Source organism: Mizuhopecten yessoensis, unplaced genomic scaffold (assembly GCF_002113885.1).
Source record: "Mizuhopecten yessoensis strain PY_sf001 unplaced genomic scaffold, ASM211388v2 scaffold4615, whole genome shotgun sequence".
Lineage (NCBI taxonomy): Eukaryota > Metazoa > Mollusca > Bivalvia > Pectinida > Pectinidae > Mizuhopecten > Mizuhopecten yessoensis.
In genome coordinates, this window is record NW_018405635.1 from 102,331 (window position 1) to 116,400 (window position 14,070).

Below are 14,070 nucleotides of genomic sequence, written 5' to 3' on the forward strand. Positions count from 1 at the left end.
TTGTAAGTGGACAATGATCGGCCAATTTACTACAGTGTAAAGACTAACACATGTTATTGTGCCATTATCTGTGGAGTCGGATGTGTTTCATATTTTCCATTTTCCAAAACCAGTATAATAATGATAGAGCCAGTCTGTGGCCGTCCTTTGTCATGGTACAGGCCTGACATTTCAACAGCTGGTGCCAAATTGATGCTACATATTATTGGTTGTATCAGTAGGCTGCTGCCAGCACTGACGGAGGAGACCAGCATCATTTTGAGAATTATTCAATTGGTGACAATTAGTGGAAGGAAGTCACATGTTGCACTGTTTGAATGCTGGTCGTCAAATAACTCTCAATAATGTCACAGCCGCAACTTGTCTGCCCGCAGTTCCAGCCCACAGTTTAAGCCCACAGCATTTTTGTTTAGTCGGGCTGTGCAAAGTTTGTGATGATACAGCCGAATACAGACATTTACAACTCTGACTTATATATCTCCCCACTCTCTAAATTGTGATAAAAAACTTACAAATATCTCCTCTTTCTATGAATTGTGATAAAAAAAAATTACAATATCTCCCCTTTCTCTAAATTGTGAAAAAACACTTACAATCACAACTGTTGTATAAAACAATAGATGCCTTATTTTTAAAGTCCGTGATCATGATGACTTGCCCAGTAGTTTTTGTCTGATACAGCCCACTGTGAGATCTTTGTAGGGATGTCTTTGTATTTTCGGTATATAACAATGTTACTTGTCAGAGAGAAAACCCCCACTTTTCCACCAACTACAGATGTCTTAGATTGAGTGAGACAGAAGATAGGAGTGTAACTGGAGACTTGGTCTGTTGCATGTCTCAGCCTAATCAGTTCTAAGCTATTGTGGTTCTATTACCTACACGTAGTGCCATGTGCTGATAGAAATGGCTATTATGAAGCAGGGCTCAGAAGACATTTTGAATAGGATTATTTTCAGAAATCAGATAGCTTCTATCTATGTACACCAAATTTAGATAATGAAAGGTGTTTGAATTTGAATTAAGAGATTTAAAATTACTTTACCGACGATGTCAATGTCTATAAATATGTAAATAACCTTACGACTCTTAAACAAGTTACACTGATTTTGAGGTAATTTTATGGGATAACTTCCCTAGAAAAAAATCATCTACTGATGTTGTCAATTGACATTTAAAAGAATTAGAGGCGCCAGTTGAAAGTGGTTTTCATTGTGACAGATAGCCGTGGATGTTGTGGGGATGAGACCATAACAGGCCCGTATATTTGCCAGGATATGAGTAATGTTACACTCCACTTAAGGTCCGCGTCTTCTGTGAACCTGGACTTGTTAAGAATTTGTAGGGGAGTGGATACCACAACATGGAGACATCTGTCAACAGAGGCCATATTGTTTATTGTTGACGTTTCTCTCTCCATAAAGGACAGTCTATAGTGAACCATCTATAGTGAACACTATTTAGGACACTGTCTATTGAGACTATTGTTTACTATTTATAGTGAACACTGTCTATAAAGGACACTCTATATTGAACACTGTCTATAGTGAACACTATTTAGGACACTGTCTATTGAGACTATTGATTACTATCTATAGTGAACACTGTCTATAAAGGACACTCTATATTGAACACTTTCTTTAGTGAATACTGTCTAAAGTGAACAGTCTATAGTGAACACTGTATGAAGTGGAAACTGTCTATAGTAAATATCGTTTAAAGTGAATACTTTCTAAAGTAAACATTGTCTGTAGTAAATATTGTTTAAAGTAAACACTGCCTATTTTGACCAGTGTATAGTGAACACTGTATTTAGTGGATAGTGTCTACAGTGAACACTGTCTATAATAACAAACTATCTAAAGTTTACACTGTATAAATGGAATAGTGAACACTGTCTTTAGTAGACACTGTATATAGTGAACACTGTCCATATAGTAAATACTATTTATAAAGGACACTGTAGTTAGTGAACACTGTCTTTAGTGAACACAAAGGACAATATAGCAAACGCTGTTTATAAAGGACACTTTATAACATGAACTGTGTATTTATGACATTGTCTACAGAGGTCATTGTTACTTATGTCCTACATAAATGGTAATATATAATATTCAATTGTTATTTTGGTTCTTTCATAATAATTTTCCTGGATTTTTTGTCCCTTGTGTTCAATTTAAATCGAGCGGTTCAACTGTAAACTAGTGTGTCCAGTGAAATATTCCATGTACAGCAATTGTGTAGGAATCATTTCCAGGACTTGTTTTGTAGGTAAAATGACTGTTTTCGGGAAATTCAAAATTTTTCTCAGTTGTTTTTAGTGAAAGTCTGAAGAAGTCTAAGATTCAGCCATGCAGCCTGTCTCAACAGTTGTCAAGCTCTTTCCCTCATTCCAGCTCCCTTTACACTTGATAGGTTCCCGTTACATTTGACATCCTACCCCCTTAATACTTGATAGGTTCCCGTTACATCTGACATCCCAGCTCCCTTTACACTTGATAGGTTCCCGTTACATTTGACATCCTACCCCTTAATACTTGATAGGTTCCCGTTACATCTGACATCCTACCCCCTTAATACTTGATAGGTTCCCGTTACATCTGACATCCTACCCCCTTAATACTTGATAGGTTCCCGTTACATCTGACATCCTACCCCCTTAATACTTGATAGGTTCCCGTTACATCTGACATCCTACCCCCTTAATACTTGATAGGTTCCCGTTACATCTGACATCCTACCCCCTTAATACTTGATAGGTTCCCGTTACATCTGACATCCTACCCCCTTAATACTTGATAGGTTCCCGTTACATCTGACATCCTACCCCCTTAATACTTGATAGGTTCCCGTTACATCTGACATCCTACCCCCTTAATACTTGATAGGTTCCCGTTACATCTGACATCCTACCCCCTTAATACTTGATAGGTTCCCGTTACATCTGACATCCTACCCCCTTAATACTTGATAGGTTCCCGTTACATCTGACATCCTACCCCCTTAATACTTGATAGGTTCCCGTTACATCTGACATCCTACCCCCTTAATACTTGATAGGTTCCCGTTACATCTGACATCCTACCCCCTTAATACTTGATAGGTTCCCGTTACATTTGACATCCTACCCCCTTAATACTTTCAATATGAGTTATTTTACTGTCTATTACTAGTGTTATATTCATTGTAACTTCTCCCAAAACCACCATGACAATGACAATTGTTTTATTCTCATAAACAATACAGTGTAGAGAAAACATATATACAAATGTGTGGCAATAATTATACATGGTGGAACAGGATGGACATTAGTATTGTAAATTAATCATGTCATTAATATTGGTAATAAATTTAGCCAATGATGTCAATTCATGTTGTGTTACATAATTGAATAATGTATGATATTTAAATGTGTTTGGTCTTTCATAATAATATCTGGATATATGTTTTCGCCTACTATTGAGAATTGGTTGATGTGTACATGTAAACAGATAATGAAATTCGTCGCCAATTTCTCTTAAATAACATAAACTACATAATCTATTTTCACGTGGTATATTGAACCACCTACCACTTTCAATTGGTAACTTAGTATTACATGTTCTAGTAAGTACTTTTCTAAACAAAGTTCGTACTTATATATATCCTATAATTGGTTCCTTTCGGAGAAGTATATATTTCATTTCTCCAGTTTGATATAAATTTTCCTTTTAGTTTATAAAATATGGTACTTTTTTATGTATACTTTGAAACTCTTGACTATTAAATATATGTATCAGACTGCATTCTTCAAAAATACTTTTCACATATTTTAGCCATGTTGATTCATAATTTGATAAAACCACCCTAGTTTCCTCACTCCCACTCATCTGATAAACTTGCTAGGAGTTGGTAAACATATTTGGTGGTTAACATCCTACATATGATTTCATTGGTCAGTCTTTTATGATGTCACGTACAAATGCTTTGTGTTGGCATATTACGTTGTGGCATCATATTGATGTCAATTGCTTTCCTGATTGAAAAAACAGGAATAAGAGAATAAGAGAAACATACAAACATGTCTAGCTTTTATTTTGCAAATGTTTTAGAAAAGATATATGAATGTTATGGTAGGGAAATCGTAGGGAAAAGTCCCTAAGTCAATATAGCTAGTTGTTACGTTTATTTAACCCATATTAGTTAATTTTGAAAAGACAGTCGGTAAACCCAAGTTTACTAAATTGAGTAAGATAAACACGTTAAAACCCATGTGTATACCCTGTGAGTAATGTCTTGTTCTCTTTTGTATATTCCAGGCCACCTCCAGCGAGCTCCAGAACAAATCTGAGGGAAAGCAAATATGGCCGACGACCGAGATGATGAAGGAGGATGTACACCAGAATCGAATATAAAGACACGAGGACGCGTGCGAATCTGTAAATCCTGCAAGTTCACCTGTACAGACTCCAAGGAATTCCTGAATCATCAAGTGTATGCACATTCACAGGACGGTGACCCAGACCTGTTGGCCTCTCTTGGGAGTCGACGTAAAAGTCAAAGTTCTATGAACAATCATCATACAAAAAAAACATTGACTCGATCAAGTTCATCTTCTGATACAGTAGTATCACCATCAGAAAAACTTTTAACTCACAGAGGTGAAAGGTTTCCACATTCATCACTAGAAGTCACATCACCGTTAGAGAAAACGTCAAACCCTGATGGTGAACATTTCAAAGAAAAGTTGGACAATTTTATAAGTAACGATATAGAAACCTCTGACTCTATGTCGGATATACAAGAGGTTGGATTGGACAGAAATACAGCCAATGAAAAAACAGTAGACGCTGAATATACCAGTGACCTTGAGATGGATATGGACATGGATGATAAGGTCACTGAACAGACGTACATCCTGAACCCTGAGGGGGATGACCAAGACGAAGAGGGGCGTCTGATAATTGCCGAAGACGAGCCAAAACATTCCAATCATGTAGTCACACAACCCACGCGAAGTGGTAATATACAAAATCGTACGTATGTGTGCAATCTCTGTGAATTCAGCTCGACTAGTGCCAAGATTTTCCTGCATCACCAAAAGGACAGTCATAGCCTTGACATTACTATCTATGAATGTGACATTTGTGAATACGCTACAAAATATAAACAGAAGCTTCCTCGTCACAGAAAGTTACACTTTACAGGGAAGGAAAATGGCGGAATGATGAGCGGCTCGGACCTCGACAGCAGCTTCGGGGAAAAGAGCTTCCACACCGAGGATCGTGACATGGAAATTAGGGAACACATGTTAGGAGAGGAAGAGGAGGAGGAGGAGGTGTACGATGAGGAGGAAGAGGAAGAAGAAACAGTTGTCCCTGTTGCTCCTGATAATAACATCTGTGAAATTGTACAAGGTGAAAAGAAAAAGCGTAAAACTAGACAAGAAGTTGACCCTGCCAAATACTTTGAAGTTTTGGATGAAACGGGAGTCAAATATGCCTGTTCCAAATGTGGCAATGTCTACAAGTGGCGTAAATCTCTCAACAAGCATTGGAAGGAGAAGCACTTTGGGGATCTTCCCGATACCGGTCGACCACCGACTGGTCTTGTCAAGCTCAACACTATTAGTCACGTCAAATACAGGGTCCCCAGCTCTTATGAAAACAACGGGCGAATGTCTGTCTCCCCATCTGTGGGCAGCCATAAGGGCGGGCGCTCTAACACGGCTACCCCCCAGAGTCTACACGGATACCCTATACACTCAGAACCTCGGGAGGATATGCCAATGCCTTCAGCCTCCTCTGTGGTCATGCCAAAGTTCATTGGTCCTTTCATCACAAACACTACTTCATACCCTGCCAATAAGGGGCCCGGTCATGCTATAATGGAAGCACTTCAGGGGGACAAAGTCCGTCGTTCTCCACAAACAGGTGGTCAAGATGAAAACAGAGCATCCTCTGGGCCACGCCAGAGGGAGCAGCCTTTGGACTTCTCTGTCAAGAAGGAGCTTGACGTCAACAGAAATATTAGCCATTCAGTGGAATCGTACACCAAAATCAAATCAGAGCCACAGTGGAATGAGTATATGGAAGAAAATGGAAATGATTCCAACATGCCAAACAAGATGCGTTTGCCTTTAGCAATTCAAAAGCAGGAGAGTGTGCCCATTCTTCAGTGCTCTAGGTGCGGATTTGTTGCCAAAACTCTTGTCGACTACAGTTCACACATGACTCTACATTTGAACAAACGGGCTTTCAAATGTGCTGAATGTCAGGAACATTTTAACGGAGTGGATGAATTGAACAAACATTTTGCTGAAGAACATTCTGATAAAATTCACGAACATAAAGAAGCCATACAGAAAATACCCCATGGCCTACAGCAAACCTATCACCTACTTAAGATGCCACTCAATGCCATAGGTTCAATGTCATCTCAGGAAATCGGGAATGGAGAACCCAAATTCCTCAAATGCAGTATGTGTAGCTTTGTGGCAAAATGGCCTGCAGAATTACAGAAGCATGCTGTGTCCCACTCTGAGGAGCGACCATTCGTGTGCATGGTATGTGGATCCACCTACAAGTGGAAATGGGATCTGGTGAAACATTTCGAGAAGAGCCACAGCACACTTCCTAATCCCTATAAACGTCGTGAGCAAGGTGGTGGTGGTGGATCCGTCTCGGGTAACAGCAGCAAGCCAGGGATAGAGACAAGTCCACCACTGTCATCCTCTGAGCGATCCTCGGAAACTCCCAACAGCATTTCCAGTTTGTACGAGATCTCTAGTGGCCAGGTGTTGTCCAGCACCACAGCAGCTCTACTCGATGCTGGCAGCCACAATATTCGCAAAATTCCATTTACACACATGCAAGGTGATATTGAGCCTGCCAAAAAGAAACGGAGGCTGTCGGACACTGATTTGCCGCTACAGAATGGCCAGAATGACAATTCACATGTCAGATACATTATGTCAGGAGGTATGGACGGTGCAAGTCAAGAGCGTCCATCATCAGAACCACTGTCCAGCCTCAACAAGGAGGATAGTCAGGACGCCTTTATGAGGAAACACCTGCACCTTAACAGTGTCAGGTCTAACTCTGCTCTCAAGGACATCCATGATCTTATACCTGGAGAGGAAGAAGATTTCCAGGATGAATTCCGCAGCAGATTCGGGTTTAACTCCACAATGTCTATGAGCAATGAAACAAATACCATGCTTGAAATAATGAAGAAGCGACTCGAGGCTGGAACACTTTCTCCTTCTGAAAAGTGTAAACTGACCATGGACAAGAGTGGAAAAGTAACACCGAGCGACATCCTGCTACCCTACAGGTGTCCCAGGTGTGAGTACCGGGCACGATGGCCATCAGAGATTACCCAGCATATGAAGAACCACTCTGATGAAAAACCGTATCACTGCCCACGCTGCAGCTACAAGAGCAAGTGGAAGTGGGATGTGGTTAAACATCTGAAGCGTTGCGGAGGTGGCACCATCCGTGACGTCATTGACACCAGCAAGATAAAGAAGATGCCACCTCCAAATGTGACGGTGATGCCACAAGGAAATCTGCAGCAGCAGACCCCTCAGCCTGTCAACTACATAATGAACTCTTCATTGGAGGACTCGAAGGAAGAAGAGGACAGTCTTCCCAATGGAGTGGCCAAACAGGCAATGGCCTACTACAAAAACTATGACATGGCAGCACAGTACCAGGACTATGAGGAGGACTTTAGCCAGGACGAAAGCTCAGATAACCAACCCAGACAGCCCGTGTTCCGTAGTTTAATCAACCAGGGTATGTACCACTGCCTGGAGTGTCCCTTCATAGGCCACAGCCCAGCAGAACTCAGACGACATGCCGTCCTTCACTCCGAAAACAAGCCATTCACGTGTACCATATGTGGTTACAGCTCACGCTGGAAGTGTGATCTGAAAAAGCACATCCGAACATATGAACACTTTGATGTGAATGCCAGCAACAAGCACAAGGCCCAACAAGAGTACACCACCCCGATGTACTTACAGGACAAGTTCAAGTTGTCCAAACCCAGCTTTGAGCAAGAAGATGATGATGACGAGGACCGTACCCTGTACAGGTGTGACAGTTGTCAGTATGTCACATACAAAAAATCTTCGTATGACATCCATGTCAAAATGCACGGAGACACCAAAAAAGAAGATGGAGGCTCATCCGCTAAACTTCGATGTAAGCAATGTGAGTTTCAAGCCGAGGATTTGTCTTCCTTCCTACAACATAAGAAGAGCCACAGTGCTGCTGTACCTTCTCAGGGTCAACCTCCTGAGCAGGTATCCAATCGTACCCTCCATCTCAAACACAGACGTAAGCCAGTCCAGCAGTTCAAGTGCTCCAAGTGTCCTTACACTTGCTTTAAGAGGTCTGGACTCTCTCTGCATGAAGCCATGCACGAGCCGAGGGGAGGCGAGGCGTTTATATGTCTGTACTGCGACTACAATGTCTACAGCAAAAACCTTGTCCTACAGCACATGAGGCTCCATCCCGAGTTTGACGCCCAAGAATGCCAAGACTTTCTCAAAGATGATGACATGAGTGATTTCAGCGAAGATTTTGCTTCTAGAAATAGGGATGATGACAATGAGGATTGTTTGGTGATAGACGACATGGAGCAGGAAGATATGGAGCGTGAATATATGGAAAAATTCTCAAATAGATCAGGAAAACTCTCAGAAAAATCGACCAACTTTTCATCAGGTCAGGATGAGATCTCTCAGGGAAATCAGAATGAGGGACTTGATTTGTCAGCCGGAGCCTTAGACCTGACCTCCATGTCCCAAACATCTGCCACTAATCCACAACCCACATCTATTTTTGGGCGAGGAAATCCAAACAACCGCTTCCCCTGTGAATGGTGCTCAGCAATGTTTCCAAATGTAGTCACTGTGTACCAGCACGCACGTACAGCCCATCCGTTTGAACTGAGGGCCCAGGAGTTGGGAGAAACCATGTCTCTGCCCACTAAAACCCCAGCTAGTAATGCAATGTCTGCATTCAGCGCCAAAGTGGAGAAACAGCAAAACCTGTTTGGAGGTCACTCTCAGTCACAACAAGCCAGTTCTGTCCAGGCTCACACGCAGGCACCAGCTACACAACAACATGCACCACGCCAGTTGCACTCGCGGCTGTTCAACCAAACTTTCGTCCAACAACCTCGTTACCGCCCTATTGAGCCAAAACCCCATCAGCAACAACAACAGCTACAGCAACCAAATATACAAAACATTCCAAAACCTACAGTGCCAGTAACGTCGATTATTCCAAAACCTACAGTGCCAGTGACGTTAAACCAGTCAGTGCTCCACCAGAGACTCCAAGAAATATCCAACAAGGTGGCAATGTCGGGTCCATCAGCATCATCTGTTACACCTTCACAGCCGAGGAGCCTTCCCAGCAGTCTCCCTAGCACTCCGTCTCCTCAACAGCGGGCCCAGCAACACATGCTTCAGCAACTGAAGGCCAAAAAATCGACTAGTCCTCACAAGCGAGGCCGATCATTCCAGTGTACCAAATGCTCCTTCACTGCTCCCAACGCTGTCACTTATCTCAGACACATCGAACGCCACGGCAGCAATTGTCGTCACACCTGTCGTTTCTGTGACTACAGTATAGACCGGCTGAATCTGCTCTACCAGCACATGAAGGGCACGCACAGCGACCTCTGGAGGGGCACGCCTGAGGAGAAAATCAACCTCACTTCCAACGGTACACGACAGGACAGCCGACAGAAGATGTATCAGAGCATGGATCACTCTTTTGACAGCATGCATAATGGCTTTGAGGGTGTTATGGACGAGTTTGGGGACATGAAGGGTAGTGGAGGGGATGACAGTCTGAACTCCTCTATGACCAGTACTGACTTCAGTATGATGGCGTCTAAGGAGGAGAACAAGCCGGTCATGGTATTGAAGGAGGAGACAACTTGGCGGGGCATTCCTGTACAGGTGTGTACCATTAATGGACGCAAGAACTACAAATGTCCCAAGTGTTCCTACGTCAGCAGCAACGCAGCCAATACGACCAACCATGTCCGGCAGCACGGCTCCAACAGAAAGTACAAATGTGAGCAATGTGACTACAGCGTGGACAACCTTAAACTTATCTACCACCACATGCAGTCGGTTCATCCCTCTGAGCCAAACTTTTTGGAGAAGTCAGGAGGCAAGCTGCCATTCACTGTAGAGTATGAGTATCTGCCGGAGGAGAACAACAACTCGCTGACCTGGGGTGAGGAGGGATTCTCCAATAGAAACAACAGGACTTCTACTGTACAGCTAGCGGGGTGTACCAAATGTCCGTTTAAGACCAACTCTTTGGAAAGTATCCAACAGCATCAGGACCGGCACGAGTATAAAGGTCAACTAAGTTGTCAGTACTGCGACTACAGCGTGGATAGCCAAACCGAACTAGTCAAACACCTCATTGTTCATCGTGAACCGTACGAACCAGAGATTCTCGAGGACTTTGAGGACGACGCCAATTCCGAGGAATACAACATGTACCGGGAGCACCAGAAACGCCAGCAGCAGAAGGCTAGTAAGGCCAACATGGAGAGTGACATGGAGATAGAGGCGATGGTTCCCACGCACAAACTCACTCAACAGTTCCTCAAAAACATCGTAAACAGAATGAAAAAGAACGGGGAGAGGCTTCGATACAAGTGTGCAAGGTGTCCATACTTTAGCTTCTGTAAGAACAACATCATCAAACACAGGCGTCAGCACCTTGTCAAGAGCCAGTATGCGTGTCAGATGTGTGATTACAGTGCCACTAGGGCATTCCTTTTGACTCAACACATGAAGTTCCACAAGGAAGAGGAGGAGGAGATGGTCAAGGCACAGGAAGGCACACCTAAAACTGGGGGCACCTTCCAGGACGTCATCCTCGACCCATTCGACAAGGAAGGCTGTAATCTGCTTAAAAACATTGAAGCTCTCGATAACAAGATCACAGAGAGGACTAGCCTATCTCAGGAGGAACAGAAAGATTTTGAGGATGAAGCTTTAGATGAAATGGAATTCGGACCTCGAGATGAGAATATTGAGGATTTTGACGAGGAGGAAATGGCTGCTTTAGAGAGAGCAGAATTTGAAGGGATAAATAATTCGAAAATGGAGTCGAGTCTGGTGAAGGATGATTCAGCGAAAGAGGGACAGGACGTAGAGACAGTGAGCAATGCTTCAGATGATAGTCTGTCGGAAATCGACCCATCAGCACTACAGGAGCAGATCTCGCTCAATATGTCGGCTACTGTCACAAACGGGGAGAAAATTCGCTACAACTGCTCCCTGTGTCCGTACAAATGTAATGCTCTGCGCAGCTTCAAATGTCATATCCACATGCACGGACTCAACAAGAAATACATCTGCGACTTCTGTAACTGGAGTGCGGACCGACTCAACCTGCTGTACCAGCACAGAAAGGTTCATATTGAGGAGCAGGGATTTGTCCTTAATCAGGAGGATATAGTCTTTCTCAACCGTGACTTCGCTCTTGAATCCAACGATAAAATAGCTAACAACATTATGGAGATGATTCCTCCCCTGAGAATTGTCAACAACAACAACAACAATACTGTACCACAGGAGTTGGAGAAGAACGACCCACGCCGAATGTTCAACCGCAATTTTAGTGGAAAGAAGGTCTACACCTGCAAGCAGTGTCCATTCACATGTAACAACAAGAACAGCTTTGACTATCACAAAAATCTTCATCGCATCAAGGCACGCTACCAGTGTTCTGAATGTTCCTACAGCGTGGATCGCTGGAATCTCCTGTCCCAGCATATGAGACTCCATGCAGAGACTGACTCATTTGGACGAGGTCAGAACCGATGTCCGAAATGTCCGTATCTCAACCCGAACTCACAGCTCCTAGAGGTACATCTACAGCTCCACGGAGCAGGCAAGGAATTTGCTTGCAAGTTCTGTGACTACAGTGTAGATAAACAGTCAAGTCTGCAGCAGCATCAGAAGGTCCATCTCACCGACGAGTCTGGCTGCTCCTCGCCTTTACTTAATCAGATGGATATGAAGAATTTTGAAACGTCCAGTCCCGACAGAATTGCTCCCCAGCTGTATTTCAACTCGCCAGAAAACGATATTGATTCGGATGACGACAGTCTTGGCGATGCGGCTGATGACTTGAAGTGTGAACGTTGTCCATATGGTACGCCCTCTAAGGACGAGTTAGCCGACCACGAACACCAACACAACATCCACTATAAGTACGCCTGTCCTTACTGTGACTACAGCTGTCCCGAGGAGTTCCAGTTGGTGGACCACATCCAGCTCCATCTCCCCAGCACCAAAGTTGACAGGGATGTTGTCAAATCCATTCTGGAAAAACAATCCAAAAATGGTGACAAATCTCTAGAACGACCAGAAGTTCCTGTTGTGAGTTTTAGGAAAGTTCATGACACAGAAACTGCCGGTGAGCCGGATTCCACTACAACATCACCTCCTGGTCAGCTAGGAGAGAAGAAGATGATGCTGACAGATGACGCTGACAAAATGAAGGCCCCAAAGGAAAAGAACCGCACAAAAGTTTATGTGTGTCAGTACTGTGAACGAGAGTTTGAAGGCAAAAACTTGATGCTTCAACACGAGCGCCAGCATCTTATAGGAACGAAATACTAGTAACCCGACAATATTCTCTGTATAACTGTACGTATGACATTAGATGTGCCTATCGTCAGAGTGCCTTAATATCCTGTGTTAAGTCTTAGTGCCGTAATATCCTGTGTTAAGTCTTAGTGCCGTAATATCCTGTGTTAAGTCTAGGTGCCTTATGATCTGTGTAAAGTCTTAGTGCCGTAATATCCTGTGTTATGTCTAGGTGCCTTATGATCTGTGTAAAGTCTTAGTGCCTTAGGTCACAAGGAAGGGAAGACTAACGTGTAGAAACTTTTATACTGCTAGCATGTAGACTAAGACTGAGAAACACTTACACCACTAACGTGTGGACTAGAAAATTTGATAAAACATATCTGCAGGAGTTCTGCAGATTAAGGCTATGATGTGAAACATGGAAGGAATAACACTAACTCCTTGTGCCTCAGCCTGAACTTTGACCCCATGTTTTGTGTGTTATAGATTGTTAGTTTATGTGATAGAGACACTATCGACAAGTCATATCTGCTGAAAACATTCCCAAGAGAAAAGCTGTGCAATCAAAGGGAGACAATTGTACTGTTTTGGCCAAGTGTTGACGGTGGTGCTGCAGGGAAACCTTTCTTGCCAGTCCAAGGGAGATAACTCCGTGGATTCGCCTGTGTGTTCAGTCTGCTGTGGTATTTTGCCAACACTGTCCAATAAATAGTGTTCTGGTGACATTGTAATTTTCATCAGTTCCATTCAACCCTGCAATATTTTGGTATTTATGAGGCCTATACAAAAGTCTTTCAGTACTGGTATGCTCTATAAGGGGTTTTATCCCTGCCTTGCTAGTACAGTCTGATGTCGGGGCTGACCATGTTGTTATACTGTAGAACAAGTGTTGTAGCATTGTTATATTTCCATTTTCACAAGTTTTTGGAACCATTCATTTTTAGGAATATTTGTACAATTATTTGCCAGAACACACACAATGCCTCAAATAATTTTTGTAATATATTGTCCCGTTTTTCTTCATTTCCCCCTATACTGCTTTTATATATGCTTCATATTTTATTTTTAACAGATGTAGCCTGGTTAATGCAATTTCCAAACCTTTTTTTACTATTTGAGAACAATGTTCAGACCAATGTAGGTTTGATATTCTGCTTTAGTTTATACAAACTGTAAATATTATACTGCTACCTACCCGTATCTTATTGTTCTTTTACAAAGGAACATTCGTTGGTGACCATTCGAACACAAGAAACAAGTGCAATGTTGATTATATTTTTCTGAATTTGTTTTTAAATATTTATATAGAGGCCATAATGATTATGTTTTAGAATGAATTTGAATGTCGACTGAAATCCAGTTCAATTGTGTAGATGTCCTTTGAATTTATGTATATAATTTTGATCAAATATTTGAAAATGTTGTGAATACACCCGATGTATTGA

General features: G+C 42.5%; 1 protein-coding gene across 4 annotated transcripts in view; it reads left to right on the top strand.

Annotated features, from left to right (window-relative positions):
- LOC110449447 overlaps window positions 1-12,673 on the top strand; it is a 95,597-nt gene extending 82,924 nt beyond the window's left edge. For all 4 annotated transcript variants that reach the window (XM_021496325.1, XM_021496322.1, XM_021496323.1 and 1 more), the window contains exon 2: window positions 4,299-12,673. In XM_021496325.1, coding sequence (XP_021352000.1) covers window positions 4,343-12,655 — 8,313 coding nt within the window. In that variant the 5' untranslated portion in view covers window positions 4,299-4,342 and the 3' untranslated portion in view covers window positions 12,656-12,673. The remainder of the gene's footprint in view (window positions 1-4,298) is intronic.
- Window positions 12,674-14,070: the final 1,397 nt, after the last annotated feature.